General features: G+C 36.1%; 1 protein-coding gene across 1 annotated transcript in view; it reads left to right on the plus strand.

Moving 5' to 3' along the window:
• The window catches only part of ZNF407 (zinc finger protein 407), a 475,981-nt gene that overhangs the window by 276,819 nt on the left and 177,350 nt on the right, over positions 1-21,812 (plus strand). Inside the window, exons 5-6 of the mRNA XM_049901159.1 lie at positions 13,264-13,430; positions 17,063-17,146. Of these exons, the coding sequence (XP_049757116.1) occupies positions 13,264-13,430; positions 17,063-17,146 (251 nt within the window). The remainder of the gene's footprint in view (positions 1-13,263; positions 13,431-17,062; positions 17,147-21,812) is intronic.

Below are 21,812 nucleotides of genomic sequence, written 5' to 3' on the forward strand. Positions count from 1 at the left end.
GTGAGATTGGACTCACACCTCACTTTTGCTTCTGTTCCTACTGGAACATAAAGTTGTTTTTATTACCTTAAGTAAAATAATGTCTTAGACTTTAATTCATTTCTGTGCTTTTCAGTCTGAAAAATCTTTTGTAAAATGAAAGAAGCAAAATAGTCTAGTGCGTTTGTTTTCTTTTTATCATAAAGTCTAAACTAGCAAGCTAGTCACCTTTCATTTTTATTCTTTCTCAGCCTATAATTGAAAAAGTTTTTTTTTTGTTACTGTTAACTTCCTTTTGATAGCTTCACTAATGCTGAATTTTAGCTTCCCTTTTTTTTTTTTTTTAACACTGTACTTATGCCAAGTATAAATGTTTTATCACCTGGATATTTCCACTTGGTTTTGCTAATGCACTTAATTATATTAGAAAGAAATTTAGCTTAATATTTTGAATGCCAGAAGATATATAATAAATGATAATGTTATTCCTTACTTAGTCTTTTGTTTGAGGTGTTGAAGATTTGAAAAATTAGAATAAATGACCTATATGCAGTGTTTATAGGTGCCTATCTGCATATAGTTTCAAAATACTTTAGAATATAGTAGATGTAGATGAAATCTGCAAATCTTATTTTGTGAAAAGAATCCATAAATGCACACTTCCTATTCTTTTAAAATAAACAATGCTATCTGCTTTGTATTGAAAGGAGGCTAAATTAATACTCGGTTGCTTTGCCTTGCTTTTAAGAGTTTTTTTTTTTTTTAATCCAGATATTCCTCAAATATGTGTGAAACTCTCTGGTTTTATTCATATTTCATTGAAGTTACTTCATACCCATTGCACAGTAGAGACATTTATAAGAAATGATAAAGAGCCTGCTAGTCTTTTATAAACTACTTAGGTATATCACAATAACTTTAGAACCCTGAAAAGCTTGTTTTTTATCTTAATCCAATTTTAGCATTTTTGCCTCAAACTTATGATTTAGAAAGAAAACCACAACAAGATGTTTCTATGTATCTGTATGTCAGAATATTATGATTTAAAGCAAGCTGTGATCTATAGCAGACTCTGCAGTGTCTACATTGAATTCGTCTACTGATCTAGGTAATGCTCCAATGCACAACGCCCCACGATATTTACTCTTAGGAGTATACTGTAACTGCTACTCTTTGGACTGAGGTCTTAGAAAGGGTCAATTTTGTATCAAACTCTGAGATTACTGGGCAATACATCTCACCCCTTCTAGCTAATCTTACCTTGAGCTCAAATGGTTCCTTAGATCATCCTGACATGTTAGAAGGCCAAGATGATGACAAAGGCCAAGACAATGAAATACCTAAGTTTGGAAATGCTGCCTTTTACAGTTCTAGCAAATCACACAGTAAGAGATAAGGCAGTTCTTTCTCAATCTGGCAAATAAATTCAAATTTCTAGAAATTCTGTTCCCACAATAGATACATAAGGACCCCCAGGATAAACTGCAAACATACCATGTTTTATTTGCCAGCATATACTATGTGTAGGTCTGTGAAACATGTTTCAAATTATAAGAGTATGTTTTACGAAAAAAAAAAAAAAAATTTTTTTTTTTTGTTAGTGTATGTACTGAAGGTGAATTTAAACTTATTTTGGTACAGAGAAATTTTACTCAATTTAATCCACTGTATATTTGAATCTTGTATGAATTCATGTTTTGGTTAAATAGTGGTTTTCTGCTATCCCTTAGGAGTCCCTGGATCCCTTAACTAATGTACAAAGGTCAGAAAGCAAAAAAAAAAAAAAAAAAAAAATGCGCTGTTATCAATTGCTAGCTCTTAACAGGGCTACAATATTAACAAATTTTAATCTCATATGTTAGAGCTGTAATCCAGCACTACTTACCATTAGCCAGGTTTTTGGCTTATTAATATTGTTAAGAAAACTGTTTTTACAGTATCCTAAAGGCCTTTCTGTTGGAGAGTTGGAACTGGCAAGAGATTGCTGGCAAGGAAACCAAGTAGGAGACTGTCTCGCTTGTGGTTATTTTAAACAATTGTGAAATAGTAGATAATACTCTTGATTTACTATGTATAGAACACCAGTGATCTAGTGACATGAATGTAAAATATGCCCAGTAGTTTTAGAAACATTCACTTGAATAAAAATGACATGGTCCTCTCGAGGCTCCGAAAGTCTGTCTGGGACCATGCATTTAGGTGCCCTGTCCCAGCACCATGAATATCTGACCCCAAACATTATTTCTGAACCTATGTCATGCGAGGAGCTGAGTGATGCTGCTCATAAGGAACCATCAGCTTTGTTAACAAAAGGAAATTTGAGTCATCTATTCTCTGCAGACATATTGTTTTCCTAGAATATATATTTGTACTAGTAAATATTTATACAGGAATGTAATGAAACATTTTCTCAACATAGTATTATACTCTCTCCTCACTTAATGACATGGTTAGTTTCCAAAGACCAGGTCATTATACAAAAATCAGTGTTATGTGAAAATGGAGGATGACCATATCCAGTCACAAAATGGAGGATGATGACATCATTGCATAACTCCCAAATTACATCATTACATAACTTCCAAACCACTGAGAATCATGGCCCAGCCAAGACGACACATACCCTTAACCATCACAGCCAACGTTACCCTCACCTTGCACCTCGGTGTTCGTTACTGCCAGACATATGTCATTAATGTGCAAAATAGTCGGATAGTAGATTTTTTTGCTATTGTTGTAAATGCAAGTTGTCTGAATTGATCTAGAACTTTTTGTTGCTGGCCAGCTTCTATTAATATGCCAAAACCAAAACCTGTTGCCATCAAGTCGATTCCAACTAATTGCGACTCTATAGGACAGAGTAGAACTGCCCCATAGGGTTTCCAAGGCGTCTTTCTGGAAACTGACTGCCAGATCTTTCTCCCATGGAGTTGCTGGTGAATTTGAATCTCTGACCTTTCAGTTTGCAGCTGAGCACTTAACTACTGTGCCACCAACGTTTCTTCATTAATATGCCAGAGCTGTTTAGTTTTAATATATTGGAAAATTTTTTTAAGTGCTATTCTGTCTGTAAGCCTTTTTTTGAGACTTATTTTTAAAATCTATCTTAGTTATATTTGTTAATCAGTTCTTTCTAATATCATGACTGGCTATAGTGTCACCTTAAAACTTAGTAAGACACTTCTCCATTGACATACACAGGGTACAGTCAGTTCTCTGCTCTCTGACATAACATTTTAAAAATACCTGTAGGATATTGAAGCATAGCAGTTTTTGCTATAGTGAATATGCTGTTTGGAAAATTGCACCCTACTTGGTAAAATTAAAAATGAATTAATCATAATCTCAGGTGAGAGCATGGTAATGGGAGATTTTCTCTAAACATAGAAATAAGACATGCAAATATTTGTGTGTATCTAAGCATTTGTACTCTGTCTGTTTAACCATAGGTACCTGTGAAGCATAAAGCCAGCTTCAGAGGCAGTGGTGGCTCAGTGGTAGAATTCTTGCCTTCCATGCGGGAGACCTGGGTTTGATTCCCAGCCAGTGCACCTGATGTGCAGCCAGCACCCATCTGTCATTGGAGGCTTGCATGTTGCTATAATGCTGAACAGGTTTCAGTGGAGCTTCTAGACTAAGACATTAGGAAGAAATGCCTGGCAATTCTGTTTGCTAAAAGCAGCCAGTGAAAGCCCTATAGATCACAATGGTCCGATCAGCAACCAGGCAGCATTTCCTTCTGTTGTGCACAGGGTCACCATGAGTCGGGGAGCCAACTGGACGGCAGCCCCTTAGAAACTTATAATCAAATAATCGTGAAAAGCAAGCACTGAATTTATCTACTAGCGAAGGAAAAAGGGGAAAAAAAGGAGAGATCAGTAGCTCCTTCTGTCATATCAAAGCCCAGCTTCCTTCACTGATTTTCCGGGCCATTTGGATCTGAGGGTGTTTAAATTATGCAGCGTCATTTCTTCCCATTCTGCAGTGTGTGCCCACCACACCCATCAGAATGCACGTCTCATTACTCACAGCCCTAACCTGCCTCTGTCTCTCTGGCATCCAGTGCATCACTGCCTGCTGCTGCCATCACATGTGTCGGCTCTGCCCTAAGGGCTGATCCAAGCCCCCCCATCCATGAAGCTTTTCCCAACTATTTCAGTCTTTATTCACTGATACTTTCTCTGAACATTATTTAAAGCTTTTTTAGTCCCAGATAATTTGGGACATTAATCTGGACTGTCCAGTTCAATCGTAAGGTACTTTTGGTGAGACATACGTGTCTTTCATTTATTTATAGGTTTCATGACTCATTTCTCAATGCATAGTAGATGCCAATACATACTTCTTTATTGATTGATTGGTATAGAAGTAGGCAACCTATAGTAATTTGAAGATTGTTAGGGTCTTGTAACTGACCAAAGACGAAGAGTTTGTCAAGGCATATGAGTTGAAAGATAAACAGGGATTCAAAGGTATTTTGTCATTTTAGCTCAAATTACTTACATCAGTAGGAGCAATGTTTTGAAAGAAATTCTCTTTATATGTTCTTGAAACAGTAATCCCTATTTGTAACTTCTATTTTAACCTTCCTTACATAAACTCAGTGTTTTCTTACCTCACCTGAAGCGATAAAATTTCATTTAGACCCAACTCAAGGACTGTGGCAATTTAACATGTGTCTTTTTCTCCAGGACTTGACCTCTATGGTTAGTTAAAATTTTTTCAACTTTTCAAGCCATATAGCTCTGTGATACAGTTGAAAGGGGGTGCTTTTGAAGAGGACAGGGCAGCCTGTGACTTGAATGGGTCTCATATGCAGCCTAACTCCTTCTACCTGTTCTCATGTTGGAGTTTAGGAAACCTGCAAGAAACAAACTATTTTAGGACTAAGCCAACTTCTCAGACTCTGATAAGGGGGCTTAGTGGACTTTGTCAGTAGCATTCGTGTGTTGTTTTTTTGTTCGTTTTTTTGACTTGTGTTGACCAGGGTTTTTGTTTTTTTTTTTTAGCCCTCAGACCAAATCAGGCCCACTGCTTGTTTTGTAAATAAAGTTTTATTGGCACACAACCATGCGTATTCATGTGCATATTATTTGTGGCTGCTGTTGTGCTAAAACAGCAGAGTTGGGTGGTTGCAGCAGAGACCTTATACCCTGTTAAGTCGGAAATCTTTACTCTCTGATCTTTGTACAAAAGGTTTGCCTATCCCTGACCCAAGGTAGTATTGTGCTGAGGAGTATTGGATACAGAGTATATTAGAGTGTAGAGTGTCGTTAGGGAAAATTCCAACTGAATACAATGGGATGGTTTTGTTTAGACCAGAGTTTATGGTCTCTCTGACAAAGAAAAATTTCATGGCAGTGAGATTTTGAAGGATGGACTCAAACCTTTGAAGGGGAGGCATTTGTAATCGTTGAGAATTTTCCTTTACAATGAGTCATTCCTTTGCTTTTTAGTAGAGAACGGCAACCTGGGATTAATATTCTGCTTATACTCCTCCCAGAAGTTATTTTGCCAAAAAGCTTTTCAACCATTAAATTGAATTGAAGGGCCAGAAACATTTCTCAGCTTTTAGAAACTGAGTGATAGGTTAAGAGATTTACAAAATAACAGGCCTTGGCAAGAGCAAGGTTAAATTTCTTTTCCAACTAGTTAACAAGGATCTAGCCTGTTAATTAGGCTAATTATCACATTTTCAGGGTAAAAATGCATTCAAGACTATTGGCTATAAGTAGCCGACTCCCTCCTGAACTGTATAAAAGCCCTCAGGGGAGGTGCTTCAACTTTTACCTGTAAGCCACACTGGAGCCCTAGGAGTTGAATTTAGTAAATGAAACCTTTCTAATCTTAGGTCTTTCTGGTTTCTTGATATGAGTCTTGCTTGTGTTTTATATATAATCTCAGTCAGGCAATTCTGAGAGTCTAATTTGAGTTAGCTAGATATTAGTAACATCATGGAACATTTTTGGTTTTAGGATATAAATTCATTGATTCACTTTTTTATTTGGACTGTGTACACATATACACAGATTGGGGAGAAGATAAGTGGAAGATGACTTGAAGTGTTTTAATAAAGTCATTCTTATTTAGCTGTCAGTACACCTTTTTGAATATTTAATGCAGAGAAAAAAATGTGAATTTTTTTCCATTTATTGAAAGTTATATATTGTATTTAAACATGTATATACTATTTTGAAACCTCAGATCCAAAATAAGAAATAAGATGAGAAATAAAATAAGAAATAGAAATAAGATGGATGGCATTACTTATGGGATAGTATTGGGGTATTTAAATTAGATTTGGGTTTGGAAAGTAGATTTAGTGACTGTTTTACATGAATACATAGTTCAAGTTTAAAAGCAGTATTGTATATTTTTTCCCAGATGTTTCCTGGGCCAGAAACAGCGTCAGGTCTCCAGTCATGGTTCTTATAGACACTGAATTGTTATCGTGGCAGAATTTCTTAAACTTCTTCATTTTGCTTTGTTATCCTTTGGGGTACTTTTCAGTGTTAAGATGCTCATGTGAATTAATTGAGCATTGTAGTTGCTTTTTAATGGTTGCCTTTATTTGCCTTTTTATGTGCTGCTTTGTTCAAGAAAGTGATTATTTCTCAGTTATATTTGCAGCTCAGCAGAAATTCATATGCTACCCCTACTGGGCAAAGACCACATCAAATTCTATATTCATTTCATCTCTTAGTCTGTTACTATATAATTATTAAATTACAATAATTAAAAAAGAAATTGCCTTGTATTGGTAGTATTTGAGTAGTTTAGTAATTGAAAAAATTCATTAGTACTTTTGGCTATTTTGTCTGAAATCCTACGAACTTATATTGCTCTCCTAGTCCGATAGTCTGTGTGTTTTCATAAAAACCGTCAACACCTGTCAGTTACGTTTTTGTAACATCAGTTTAATTTTACAACAATAATTTTGAATTAGTCAACACCTTTTTTTTTTTTCATAATTTCGAAAGATAATGACTGCATAGTTTTGTTTTTTTTTAAATATTTTGACAAAATTTAGCTTACTCTTTTATTAAAATTTCACTTGTAGCGCTCCAGGTCTTGTTCACTGGTGTGCTTTTCATGCATGTAAATTTGTGTGATTTTATAATTTGACGAGACTAGTCTAAGATGTCGTAGAGAGAAGAAATATTGTTTGATTGTTTAATTGAAATATTCCTTTTTAATCATGGACATTTTCTGAAATAAAAGAGGCATTTTGGAAGGTGTTTTCATATGGCCATGTGTTTGCTTCAAATTCCTTTCTTTCTAAAAAGAACGAACATGTGACAGCTGCAGTTAGCACTATCTCTTCCTCTGTACCTCTCTCAGAAGTAACCGCTGTCCTGAAGTTGATACGTATCACTCCTATCCGCCTGTTTGCACTTTGACTTCATGTGTTTATATTTATCGTTGTTTAAAATTTTATATAGGTGGTACAATTCTGTACCTAACCCCTTGCAACTTTCTTTTTTAACACAATTATGTTTTTTGAGATCTTTTAATCCATACTAATGTAATAATAACTATTATGATACTTCCATTGTATGATTAAACCCATTATTTTACTTCTCAACTAATGGATAGATTATTTCCCATTTTTACTACTTTAATGTGAGACTGTTTTTTTACATGCCCGTATAGGTGCAGGAATTTATCAATGGTAGATACATAGAAAACTTTTTTTTTGTGGGGGGAGGATAAAAGGTGTGGATAGAGTATAACTTTAAAAATCATTGCTAAATTTTCTTGAAAGTTGTACTAAATTATCCCAACCCTTGCAATATTTAAAGTATTCACCCTCCCTTACAATTTTTTAGTATTTGCAGACTTTAAATTTTTTGACAATCATTTTGCTGTTAAATAATTTCTGTAGTTAAATTTGCTTTTCATTAGTAACTAAAAAGGTTTTGCATTATTTCATATATTTATTGACCACTTAGGTTTCCTTTTCTGTAAAGTTGCCCTAATAATCCAAATGCAAACTGGGGTGTGGAGATAGATCCTAAGGGTCATGGTATATTGGTATTAAAAGGGTAACTAAATTTATTAAAATGCACTGGTAAGTCAGAGCCCAAGTTAGGCAGAGGGACAAAAAGAGAGGGAGAAGTACTTGAGAGTGAGAAAATTAGAAATTAAAGGTGGAGAAAGGTACAGAGGAATGTCTGGTTATTTTATTAGATTGCAGTGATGGAATGGGTGTCCATCCACAGGGGTGATAAGAATTGAGAATAATAAAGAGTACAAAGGAGGGGTGAGAGAGGAAGCTTTAGTCAGAAATAGTTGAACAGATTATCAAGTAAACACTGGAATCTTGAAATTTTATAAAGCAATTATTATATTCCAAAATAATTCAGAATTAGGAAGATTAGAAAAGAATATGAAAAATATACCAATGACATCTCTTACTATTTAAAAAAAATGATAAGTCAATAAAATGTTTTATCAAAATATCTGTATTTTCGTATATAAATATGGATATATGTAGTTTTTTTATTAAGTTGCAAAAAATGAAATGAATATTTCACTTATTAGAATAATAATAACAGCTAAAAATATAATTTGAAAAAGATGAATATAAAATCTCTTTTTAGGATACTTAATCTAGTAATATAGAAAGATAACAGTAAGGATGCAACTATTTGGTCAAAATATATAACCTCTGTGTTCTTTAGACTTTCCAAAATAGACAATTGCTCTAACAGTTTCACTGAGGCAGAGATATCTATTATGATAGTGCTATTAATCATATAATTATAATTAAACTCCCTACTAATTCTTTAGCTTAACTTTATATATAAATGCCTAGCAAAACCCAGGTGAGAATTTCTGGTGGTTCTTATATAACTGACAATGAAGATATTTAGCATTTTCTCTTCAAATGTGGGATTGAGTCTTGACTGTAATTATAAGTCAGAGAAGACAGTCCCTGGGCATGTGCTCCACCTCTTGTCTTGTGCCTTCTCCATCCCTTTCCCCACTTGGCTGCTCCCCAGAATTGAACAGGTAGGGTAACAGGTCTAGAGTAATTCGAAGTTTGGGAGAGGAGCTAGCAAAAAGAACAGCACACCTCACCATAAATGAAGACATCTACTCCAGATGTATCAAGTGTACTAGAAATTCACCTATAATTTAATTTAGGAACCATTATTTAATTTAGGAATTCTTATAAATTCACTCTGAGGATTAACTCAGTATAGCACAGTTACCCACAAGAAAAAGGGCTTTATTCCAAAAAGTTATAGCATAAAAGACATCTCAGTCCCTGGAAACCAGGAACTTCGTAATTCTTGTTAAGAATTGCTGAAGGAGTGTATATAACATTCTACACTTAAAATAATTTCCCTAGTAGCTCTCAAAGCATTGTGCATTGTCTTCTCATTCCCAGTGTTGCTATTGAGAAGCCTGGTATCATTTTCATTTATTTTGCTTGTGACTTTTTTTTTTCCTTTTGGAACTTTTAAAATCTTTTGTATCTGGTGGAAACTTCTAGTGAAGCCTGAGGAAAGGGAAGGTAGCCAACTGCCCATTTTCATTATAAATCTTACAGTACGGCTTGATGTTTTGAACTTCTTAATAAACATAAAGCAGCTACATTATGTGAGTGCTGGAGATGGTACCCATGACTCTTGATTGCCATTTTGGTGTTCTTTGCTAGTCTGCTAACTTGGCATGAAGCTGTTGTATTGGTTGAGCTCATAGATCCCTCTCTGCAGTAAAATTCAGTGCTGTCATTTCTTTGGTCTCTTTCTCACCAAACCGTTTCTGCTTGCTGAGGCCTTGCTCTAATGCTTTGTTTCCTCTTCAGCCCCTCCACCCAGAGGCAACCCTCTGCTCTCCGCTAGCACTTTATTTATGCCTCTGCTGTGGTCTGATTTTTTTTTTTTTTTTAATTTATAAATGTGTAAAACTTAAAAATTAATTTTAAATGTTTAAAATGTAAAAGGGGTTGGAAACAAGTATAGAAAACATAGATATTAGCATCTGGGTACGTAAGTCTGGGTTGTAGGCACACTCTTTTACTGTATGCTTGAAAAAGTCACAATTTATAAAATCAACACGAACACTGAGAAAGGAGAGAAGACCACTGATAGGGAGTTAGGAGCCCTGGGCAACTTGAATTGCCACCAGTGCCTATGATGTAAAGATCTGTCATCTGTAATATGGTATATAAACACATTTGATTCTGAAGCTTGGTGAGATAACGGTAAGGAAGACAACATCTAACCGCTGACCTTCGGTTCATAATTCCGTCCAAAAGCATTCCTAGAACACCACCATGTACCAGGTACTTTTCCTGATCTTAAGGATATCGGGGTGGACAACCTCCCCCTCAATCATAGTATTTTGTATGCTGTGTTATTTGCCCTCTTGGATTTCAGTCTTTCCATGATTGTGTGGATCCTTCCATTGAACTCCTCTAAAACTCCCTTCACAGCATGAAATGACCTCTTGTCACTAGCAAGCTTTTGCAAAACAACCCTGTTTGTAAATTCAGTAAAGTGAGAAGTTTCACATGGAGGACCAGCATGTGTGGAGAAAAGCACTCATTTAATCCGATCCTATTTGTCAATCCCAGGGTGACAGGATGGGCATCTTTATTCAGGTGAGTAGTGGGCAGTTGGGTGTCACAGTTGATGGGCTTTGTGCTTCCCAGCACTCTGTCTCTTTCCCTGGCATTTCCTTTCACTGAAACGCTCCTTGCTGTTCCCTCGTTTCCAGTTGTCACCCTTCTTCTAACATCAAAATTAAATGCACCTCCAGGAAGTATTCCGTAATCTGCCCCCCAGCTACATTAGTTACTTCTTCCAAACTTAGGATGGCATTCACGGTTTTTTCCCTAGCACTGAAGTTATTTTTATGAATGATATTTCCCCCTTGCAGATTTGCTCACTCAAGAGCAGTCTAACTCTTGTTCATCCTTGATGTCTCACGCCATCTACTATGGTGTTTTGGTGTCCAGGTCTTTCTAAATAGATAAAACACAGGCACGGATGCCGTTGACTTCCAGGGTACATTCAGCTGAATGGAACTGCATGTTTAGCTCAGGTTCTATCCTGGATGCTTCTTCAAAGTGGACTTCTTGAAGGCCCCAAGGAGAGCCAGGGTCCTCAGGTGGATGACAAAGTCCCTCCTAGCTTGTTGTGTGAATACACATATTTCAGAATATTTGAGGACTTAGACTTTGTGTAGTACCAGGAAACATATCACTGAGAAGTAGTTCTTAATCTTTATGAGGGCATTTTGCATTGGTAATCTTTCAGGTTCTTGTCAAAGTACCTGTACCTAAACTTATTCATGTAGCAAATTGTAAAACGTGAGGTTTTCTGAAATTCAAGTAGTGGCCTCAGTTCTTAGTTGTCTGGCTTTTGTCATTTCATGACAGGCACTAAGCTTTCGTTTAACATTTTTATTACATATGAATAATAGAGTGCACATATTGAGGTTCCATAGATGTAATTTTGTTAAATGTACATCATGGTAGATTTAAAAATGAGGGATTTATTTTGTCATTCATAAAGTTGTAATACAGTCTGAAGAAACTATTTGTTAAAAGATAGCATCTACTTAACCCCCTTATTTATTTCTTCTAGGAGAAGGTTAGATCCACAATAAATACATGAAGAAATAAGTAGATAGGGGAATTTATCTTGGAAATAAGATCCCTGTCATGGTTTTGAAATGTTAAATGCATGAAGACTGTCAAGGAGATATACGGACATGATATTTTTTTACAGTGCATTGTGAAGTATTTAACTATATTTGTCATTCTCCAGTACCAGTAAGCAATGATCAAATGATAGAGTAATTTGAAAGTCAGCTTTCTGTAAATGGGTGTAAATACACTACCTCAATACTACATTATGTTATGTATATTATGTTAATTGGCAATTTTAATATTAATGGAGTGCTTTCCATTTTTTTGGCATTTCTTAAATATTTAGCAATTTTTACTTCTATAAATTTTACTTTATAAAATATTCGTAAATAAAATAGAAGAATTTTTATAAAAGGCAGTTTTGTAATTTAATTCCTAAGAATTTGTGAAACTGTTTAAAGTAATCCTCATTTGCCTCAAGATGGAAAAGTCAGGTCTGTGGAGCTTGGGATTCTTTTCGGCACTTACGGGCTAAAGAAATCTGTAAAATAATGATTAAAGAGGCTATGAAAAGTGTATACTCTTTCTGCATCTCCGTGATTATGTCATGATTTAAGACATATTTTTTAATCCTACAATTTCAAGTGCACTAACTTGCTAAAAGTGTAACCCAGTTTATGATAATGAAATTAAGCCCTCCATGCCATATTCTCTTGCTTATATGGCATAGCCACGTCTTAAAGTATTTTAATTTTAAATATTGAGTTTAGTTTGCTTATATTTGCTCATTATCTTGAATTAGCTGGACACTAATTTATTTTATTCATCCCAGGGATTGCTTAAAACTAAATTGTGTTAAAAATAAAAAGTACATTTTAGCCGTGATTTCATGAATGCAAGTGAAAAGGGACAGGGGATCAGCCAGAAACTATTAAAGTTGTATTGTTTATGGTTTGTATGGCCTTTATTCTTAATGGAATCAAAAGATCTCAAACTGTGAATGGTGGGCTGAAATATCTTTTTAATATGAGTCTGGATTTTTTTCGTTTTCGTACAGGAAATAATTAGGTTTTATTCTTCTCAAAGACCCATTTGAAAAACACATATAGTCGTCATCTTATTTTTATTCTTATCACAGGAAGCTTCCCTTGGCCATGGTGGCAGCATAGGAGGGCCCCATGTTCAGGACACACCTCCTCCAGGGTGCATGGGGTGGGAGCAGCCATGGGGGCTGCAGAGCTGCTCCTTTGCTGGGCTCCCGCCCTGAGTGCAGTGCCGCGGCAGCGGCCTGGCAGCAAGCCTGGGGATTGTCTGAGTAGTTTAGTATGGATAGCTTTTCATTTAGCCTTTGCTCTGACAACCCCTGCCCTGGATAAGTGGTGTAGGCCTGTACAGGTGAAATCTATTCTCACATTTGCCTCAGGGGTGACTGGACTGTAACAGAATTTTTCAAACCCGTTGGGCCCAACCGCAAAGCAGAGAATAAATGGCTGAAGTGCCAGGCCTCGACAGAAAAATCAATGCCTGGTTATACAGACATGACAGACCAGGTCTGCAATTCTCCCACAAAAGTCTGTGCATTTACCACAGTTCAGGGTTAGAGCAGGCTGCTTCCTGAGTCCAGTGCGGAGCATGTGTATGGTATTTACCCTTTTGTTCTGTTTCCTTCCATGCAGGAAATTTACATGCCACTTATGTGATAGAAGCTTCACAGAGAAGTGGGCCCTCAACAACCACATGAAACTCCACACGGGCGAGAAGCCATTCAAGTGCACCTGGCCCACCTGCCATTACTCCTTCCTCACAGCCTCCGCCATGAAAGACCACTATAGGACCCACACAGGTTGGGAGCTTTACTTCCGGTCCTTGATAGCAGCTCAGATTTAGACAAAGTGGACTGTCATAACACATGCATTAATTCCAGTAGTGATCAATGTCAATGATTTCCTACTTGAAGAGTTTGTTTTAAGATAGTGGTCATTCAGTACTAGCAGATGTGCTATCATTTCATTTTTTTCTCATGAGACTCATGGTAACTTTAAAGTGATACTTTCATGTTGTATGTCTGTGTCTACACGTATTTAAATAAATAAGCTTCATGTTAGATGCTCCTTTATGTTGTATGTGTGCACATATATGTTTAAATAAAGTAAACTTCAGTTTAAGAAGCTCATTTGCAGATATTAAGTTTTCACAGAGAACTCATTTTGTTACTGATAGACACAGTTCCATAATATTGTAAAACATTACTGAATCTTGGTACCTTTAAAAGAGTTAATCAAATTAATATTTCTCTTAAGAGGAGGATACTGTCAGATCCAGAATTTTTGACAATTAATGCAAAGGAACTAATCTGAATTTAGCAACTAAAAATTTTTTTTTTAATTATACCTTTTAAAAGTCTAAATTCACAATCATTTTGCATCAAAACATTTTAAACATGTATGGAAGTTAAAGGAGTTGTTAGGAAGAGCAGAACTTAGAGTCTATCTGGGAGAGGCCTGGTACGGGGAGCCCCCAGTTTTGGCCTTCATAAATACAGATCCCATGAATACTGTGTTGTTATATTCTGTGTTGACTTGTTTCTTATTGTCTAGGTACAGTGGCTCAGAACTTCCTTAAAAGCTTAGATATAAACACTCTTCTTATATCACTATAGCAATATTACTGTGAGCCATTTGAAATTTTTGTGGTCTTCTTTCTCTTTACACCTCTCAGAAAGTATTTTGTTTCAGGGAAAGAAAGAATAAATTTTAATCGGCGTTCCCAAATGTTCTTCTGATTGCCGAGCATTCTATATTGTTGTTAGAAATTATAGGCGAAAAGTTCTTCTGAAACAGTTTGTGGGGAGCCCAGGCCTCCTTAGCTTCTTTGACAAGGGTGTTGACGATTTAAGGTCTCCAGCCTGCCCTGAGAGATCACTTATATCGAACAGCAGATGAAAAGCCAGTGTAGATGTAATTTATCGTCGGCGTTTCCTTCTGAAGAATAATTGTGGAGACTTGGCTAGATCAATAATATGGATTTTTGTTGTTAGGTCTTGTAGTCTGCACCATAATGAGAGATAGGGGACAGTGGCTGTTTTCTAATAGAAAATAAAGGATTGGTTTCCATGTCTTTGTACATTTGAATGCAAAATGGCATGCTTGAAACTAATTCAAATTGTTAAGAAAACGACTGTCTTCCATTCTCTCTCCACTATCATATAGATATGGCATGTTAAATGACTGCCTTTATAGGGAATGCTGTAGTGCATTGAGTTTTTTCTTGCAAGTTTTTTTCTCAAAAAATACTTATCTATACCCTGTTTGCCAGCTGCCCAACCCTAACTCCCGTACCCCTTTCAAAAAAAAAAAAAAACTGCAAATTGAATTTAGATTGAAAAACAAATCAAGCCACCAAGGCAAGTATGACATACAGTACAGAAGAGACTCATGTCCTGACGTGTTCAGACGTCCAGGTCACTAGTTTATCTACAGTCAGACCACGTGGAAAATGAACGATTTGTCTTTGTGCCTGTGCACTTTGAAAAACAGGAGATTAAAACATACACATACACATGCAGAGAATATAAATCTCACGGGGATTTTCCTGTGGTTGTTAATGTTTTTATTTTATAAGAAAGACATGGGTCACAAGGAAGTTCATAACAGAGAGAAAGAAGCATACTTTTATTAAATCCAAGAGTAATAGGGATCCTCTCTGCCCATTAGACATACTGCCAGGTGGGTGGTCCAGCCCAGCATTCCCGCGGCCCTACACCTACCACACTCATTTGCAGGGTTGTGTACCAGTACATCCACACCCCACACCCCTGCCCCCAAAACACTATGGCGGTGGGGAATTTGTAGGTAGCAGTTTTGCTTCAACATGGGTTAACTTCTTGTTAATATTAACGAGCCAAATGCCTTTTGGGATTGGAAAAAAAAAAAAAGTCTACTTTTAGTGTTATTTAATTGATAATACAGCTAGTTAGAAAGATTTATATTGAAAATTGATTACATAATTAAATGAGTGATTATAATTAAACTTTATTCTTCACAGCCCATCTATTCTTTGTTTCTATATCGAAATAAAGATACCAAGGAATAAACTTAACCCCCCAAAAGGAAAGTAAAGATTGGAAAAATATTTTTAAATTCAGTTTTATTTTTTAAATGATGATAATAAACATTTTAACGTACCATTGGGAAATAAGATTAAACATTATTTGGTTAAAACTTTCATCAATATGTGTTAATTTAAATTAGAAAAGCTAGTAATGCTTTTAAATAAAGGGAAGACTTTCTTTGATTACCAAAGTTATTCTGCCCTTCTAGATTTACTATTTTTTTCTTACCTTAAAAAAGCAATTACATTTCCAAAACGCCTCAAGCTAAGTTTCTGTTATGATATACCAAAATGTTTTAGAACACAGCAGGCTGACTCAAGCAAAACCCTTGAAAGACTTGTTGCATTACATGTCTTTATCTAGTAAAGTAGATAAAGGTAGGTACAAATGATTTATTTTATTTCTGGAAAAGCATTTTATAATTTCACTGAATCTCTCGAAGGTTAGCATTTTTATTCTGTTTTGCCCTTCTTCGTGGGCCTTTTGGGATAAAACTGCCTAGCATGCCAGCACTTATTGCCTAAATATGCTACAGTCAAAAGATATATTGCATTTATAAACTGCAGGGCAAAATGTTAGCTCAGATAAAAATACTAACAAATGAACATTTGCACACTCTTAACAAATACTAAGTCTGCCAAATCTGTCTCTAATTTTTTCAGGGGTTTTCATTCAAGAGCTGTCATTAAAGATGAATAATACAAGTTCTTTTGTAATTTCTTTAGCAATCCCTAGACTTCCTTTTTTTAATGCCATGAAAGTTTGAGAAACATAAACAGCATTGAATTGTTATTGGTACTGAGTAATGTGGATTTTATTGTTACTTGGAATCTTCAGCATGTTCAAGGAGACCGTTTAATTCATATTATTAAGTAGGAAGTTATTAAAGAAGACCCTGATAGAATCAGGTAAAACCCATTCAGTCCCCTTGAGTTGTTAGAAAATTCAATATGTTTTATTTAAGCGGAATCATATATACTGTATATTAACTATTCCAAGCAATCTTTACTCAGCTCAGAGAGGCCAGATGTATGGGAATTGTAAAAAATCAGGATATGCATAAAAACTGTTCAAGTGCATAAAGCAGCCCCATCTGGAAGACATCTAACAGAAATGAAGTTGTACAAAACCATTCCATTGATAATAAAGCTAATTTTTATGGGTCTGACAAGTATGTAATTATGTTCAGTGGTGCTTTTCAGATTTTATCACAGTCAATAAACCGCAGTGGTAATTTCATTCCCATTTGACATATTTACATGGAAACATTTGATTGGAGGAATTAGTAACCCTGAAAGCCTTGATAGATATGTTTTAATGATCTGTGACCTCCGCAGTCCCTCATCTGTTTATTGTTGCAACAGGCGAGAAGTCGTTCCTGTGTGACCTCTGTGGCTTTGCCGGCGGGACCCGGCACGCTCTCACCAAGCACCGGAGGCAGCACACAGGTCAGTAGAGCTGACTTCACCCTTGGGTGTTTGCTCCTCAGCAAGAGAGTGCCATCTGGGCGGGGACCCAAGCAATGAAATCAGATATCCTGGCACAAATGCTCAGCTTTATCCATGGCTCTTCTCTTCACTTTTGCAAAATTCCTGTACTTGGGGATCTAGGGGACAATTCTATTTGAATATCATAAGATTTAAATGATCTGTTTTTATATATTCAAAAAGTAGGCATATTGCAAATTTTAGGGGTCAGGTGTCTTCAGTAAATTCATGGTAAGTAGCAGGAAAATGAAAGTCTGGCTCCCAAAGCCCACATAAACCAAACCAAAACCAAACCTACTACCATCTAGTTGATTCCAACTCCTAGCGACCCTGTAGGACAGAGTAGAACTGCCCTGTAGGGTTTCCAAAGGCTATGTAAATCTTTACAGAAGCGGACTGCCACACCTTTATCCCGAGGAATGGCTGGTGGGTTCAAGCTGCCGACCTTTTAGTTAGCAGCCAAGCACTTCAACCACTGCACCACCTGGGCTCCTACAAAGCCAAGATACATAGTGCTATCTTCTCTGTAGACTTTGCAGGGGGAGGGTCCTGGGTGAAAACTGGGGAGTCTACCCTCTCTCAGGCTCTCTCAGTCTCCCTCCACCCACCTGCTTACCTACTTACCCACCTACTTACATACCTGCCTATTGCCCTACCTTTCCATCTGTCTCTCTTCCTACCTATCTACCCACCCCTCTATCCATCAACCTATCTGCCAGTTTGGACTAATACAGGTAACCTTAAGTCAATGCTGTTCAATTATCTGTGCAGTTTAGAATTGACAGTAACAAAGAAGCTCCATCCAAGGTAGATCTGAGCACTGAGGCATTTTTTCCCCCCTATAAAATTTTTTTTTTTTATAAAATGTATTCTTGGTGATTGAAACAAAATAACATTCCTTGGTTAGGCATACTAAAGGATGAGATATTTGAAACATTTATCAAATTTTATTATGTGCTTCGTACACTCATAGTAGGCTTTGTAAGTAATCATTTGAATAATTCTAAATTATATGTAGCTGGGAGCCCTGGTGGCGAAGTAGTTGAAGAGCTTGACTGCTAACCAAAAGGTCAGCAGTTCGAATCCACCAGCCACTCCTTGGAAACCATATGGGGGCAGTTCTACTCTGTCCTATAGGGTCGCTGTGAGTTGGAATCAACTTGACAGCAATGAGTTTGGTTTGGTTTTGGCACAGTCCTGATTTTTGTCTTTTCTCCCTTATAATTATTAATAGCACTAGGTTTTACTCTCAAAAGTGTTCTAGTTTAGGCGATAAGTTATATCTTAATGAAATTTATAACTAAATACTGAACTTCCTTTGAGCAACATGAGAATGGTCAAGTTTGGCAGTCCAACACTAAATTCTGTGAAATATGTTTTTTTATGATAACATTTTGTTTGATTCTTGACATATTATATTTAACAGTTACATATAGAAAGCTATGATGCCCAATATGGTATTTACAGGATCAATGAAAATCTTGATGCGAGATCTTGGTACATCTTAAGTCTATGCGATTCATAGTTCCATATGAGATAAGGGTTATTATTGACTCAAAGAGAAACTCCCAGGGTTTAGTATAACTTTGGAAACATAAACTTAATTTTGAAAATATGAAATTCCATTGTAAGTTTATAGAAACAACCTGCGAATGCATCGGTTTAATCCACGAACTCCAAGATTCAACTCCGAGATGACAAACGAGGTCATCCCTTACCTGTGGTAAACGCATGTGGCAAAAGTGTGCCGATGTGGGATTTTTTCACTTAATGCTTTCAGTTAATTGATTCTCACATTGTTCCGTTCATGTGTCATGTGGCTAACCTGGTCAACACCTGGCATGGTCACACCATCCTCTCATCAGGGGACACCTGTACCCACGTGGCACTGCTGTCCTGGTCAGGTACCACACTTCTGTCCCACTGCAATGGCAACAGGAATGCTGCGATTACGGGAGTTGGCAGGTTATAGATCATGAAGCCTGCACCAAGCAGCACAACTTTGTATTTTATTGTCATTCCAGAGGCTCCTTATTACCTTGCTATTAACTTTATACCATATAGGACAATGTCTCAGAGAAAGAGGTATCTATCTTTTTGACATTTATCTGCCTCTGTGGCACAAATCAAAGATGATTCTTTAAGACAAAAATCAGTTCCTAAAGACTGTTGGCTTCAACAAAAACAGCTCAGGACAGCTCAGTCTAGGCACTCAGCTTTTGTGCTGGATTTATAATATTTAAGCAACACACAATTTTTTTTCAAGTCTAGACTTAGATGGTGCCTTTGAAGTCTATATTTCTCTGATGTGTTCCTCTGCGACATGGTTTACCTTTTTACTGCAGAGTTTCCACGCAAATTACAATCAGCTTGGAAAGGGATAGGTATCAAAAGTGTTCCAAATGGCGTAAATAATTCCCTCCTGCAATACAGACTGTCTCAGGGGCTGACACAAAACATCTTCCATTCTGAGATTTACTTTTATCACCTGTCAGAGACCCTTGATTCAAGGGCAAGGGAGCAAATCCTCTCGTGTTGCTGAAAAGTCTTGGCCAGCTTAATAACCACCAGCCAGCCCAAAGGAATGCCAAGTGCTAGCTTCCCTGAGAGGTGTTCCGCCTGTCTGACAGATGTTGACATAGGAAGGACACTGTTCTGTGTCCATGACCATCCTGGTATCACTCTTCCATCTTTTTCTTTTCCATCAGTGGGAGCTACAATGCAAAATGTTCCTTAATGGTAATTATGGCCAAGATTATTGTTCCTAAAGGAAAGTAGGAGAAGCAAAACAGTTTGAACAAATACGTAAGGTTATGTCAAGTAAGGAAAAAAATGATGAAAAGACATTTCACTTCTGTTCTGCTTTCTTGAATAAGATGTATACAGGTAACCCTAGTATATGATAGATGATACCATAGATAGCATCGTCCAAGAGCGGTTAGTACTATCATCTAAGCTGTAGATTTACTTATCTTTATGGCTTTATGTGAGAAAGGACCCAGAAGAAGCACTCTTCCCAAGGTACCAAATTATCGGACGGCCCTTCATAGAGGAACTGCCTCTTATTACGCAGTTAACTTAAGTATGTGATGAACAAACTGAAACTCTTGTTTAGAATTTGTAAGAGTTTCTTTCAAATTTCACAGCCAAGAAGTTGGGTTAATATTTTAACGATATGTTGAGACCGACAAGAAAACTGCTTCTATATTTCTGCAGTGATTTCCCTGAAGGAGTTATCTGAAAATGATAAATAGAAGAGCCCTGAATTACGTCTTAGGACAAAAGTGTAAAACATATAACAATTTCAGTGAGTTACATATTTACCATCGTATACAGATTTGAACAAACCATAGTTTGTACAAAGTGACGTGGTCTTCCCATGTCAAGAGCCCAGACATGCCTCAAGCCTTCCTTTACCTAATAGTTGTAAAGTAATATTTTATGTTGCTTAATATCATTGTAGTACTATATTTTTGCTTGGCAGCCTGTATGTAATTCAATATTTGTTATATTACACAATTTCACCTATAGTTTGGTCAAGATAAATATGAAATGATAATTTATAAAAAAAAATTATAGCTATTAATAATATAATGCTAGTTTAGTGTGAACTTCAAATTATTAGCAATATAAAAAAAAGCAATATAGAGAATATAAAAAGCATTATTCTTTTAAAGTGTTCTTGTGTATAAATTGTGGCCAATAAAAATGCCATAAAAGTTTATCAATGAAATAAACTACATTAAACACTTTTTTTAAAGAGCCTAAGTTACACTGCTGAACCAAGAAAATAAGTGTGGTGATTTTAGATGACTTTTAATTACACCCGTGAATTAGGCCATGGAGCTTGTAATGTTATCCTTCTACCTCCTCCAGATTCCTGTCCAATCCCTAAAAAACAGATAGCTTAAAGATAATTTTTTCAAACTAAATATTGTCTACCCAAGGCTATTAGAGTAAATAAGTTAACAATAACTTATGGTGCCGGAATATTTTTCAAAAAAGTAGATTGACTAGAATGAGGAGATGTCAGAATATATTTGTGAATTTGCATAATGAAAAAAACTTTAAATTGCTTGATCACTTCGATTGTTATACTATGTACAAAATTTGAAAAAGAAATTTATTGAAAGAAGATTTATACTACCTGCCTTGAAGTCTAATTATAAAGCTACACAATCATGACAGTATTATATTGGCAAAATGATAGGCAAGTAGATCAATGAAACAATGTAGAGTCCACAAATAGGCTCACACACATATTTCTCAGTTGTTTTCAACCAAGGTACAATATTTAGGGATAAATATAACAAAGAAATTAAAATTTAAGACATTGGCCACACTAAATGTTGGCAAGGATTTGGACCAGTTGGAACTCTCATATACTACTGATGGGAATTTGAAATGGTAATAAAACCACTTTGGAAAACAGTTTGGTAGTTTCTTACGAAGTTAAATGTAAACCTACCATGTGTCCCTGTCATTCCATTCCTTGTTATTTACTCAAAAGACTTAAACACAAAAGATCATAGTAACTTTATTTGTAATAGCCAAAAGTGAAAATAACTCAAATGTCTTTCAGTGGATGAATGGATAGAAACACTGGTACAATCATATAATGGAATAC

This window comes from Elephas maximus, chromosome 11 (genome assembly GCF_024166365.1).
Source record: "Elephas maximus indicus isolate mEleMax1 chromosome 11, mEleMax1 primary haplotype, whole genome shotgun sequence".
Lineage (NCBI taxonomy): Eukaryota > Metazoa > Chordata > Mammalia > Proboscidea > Elephantidae > Elephas > Elephas maximus.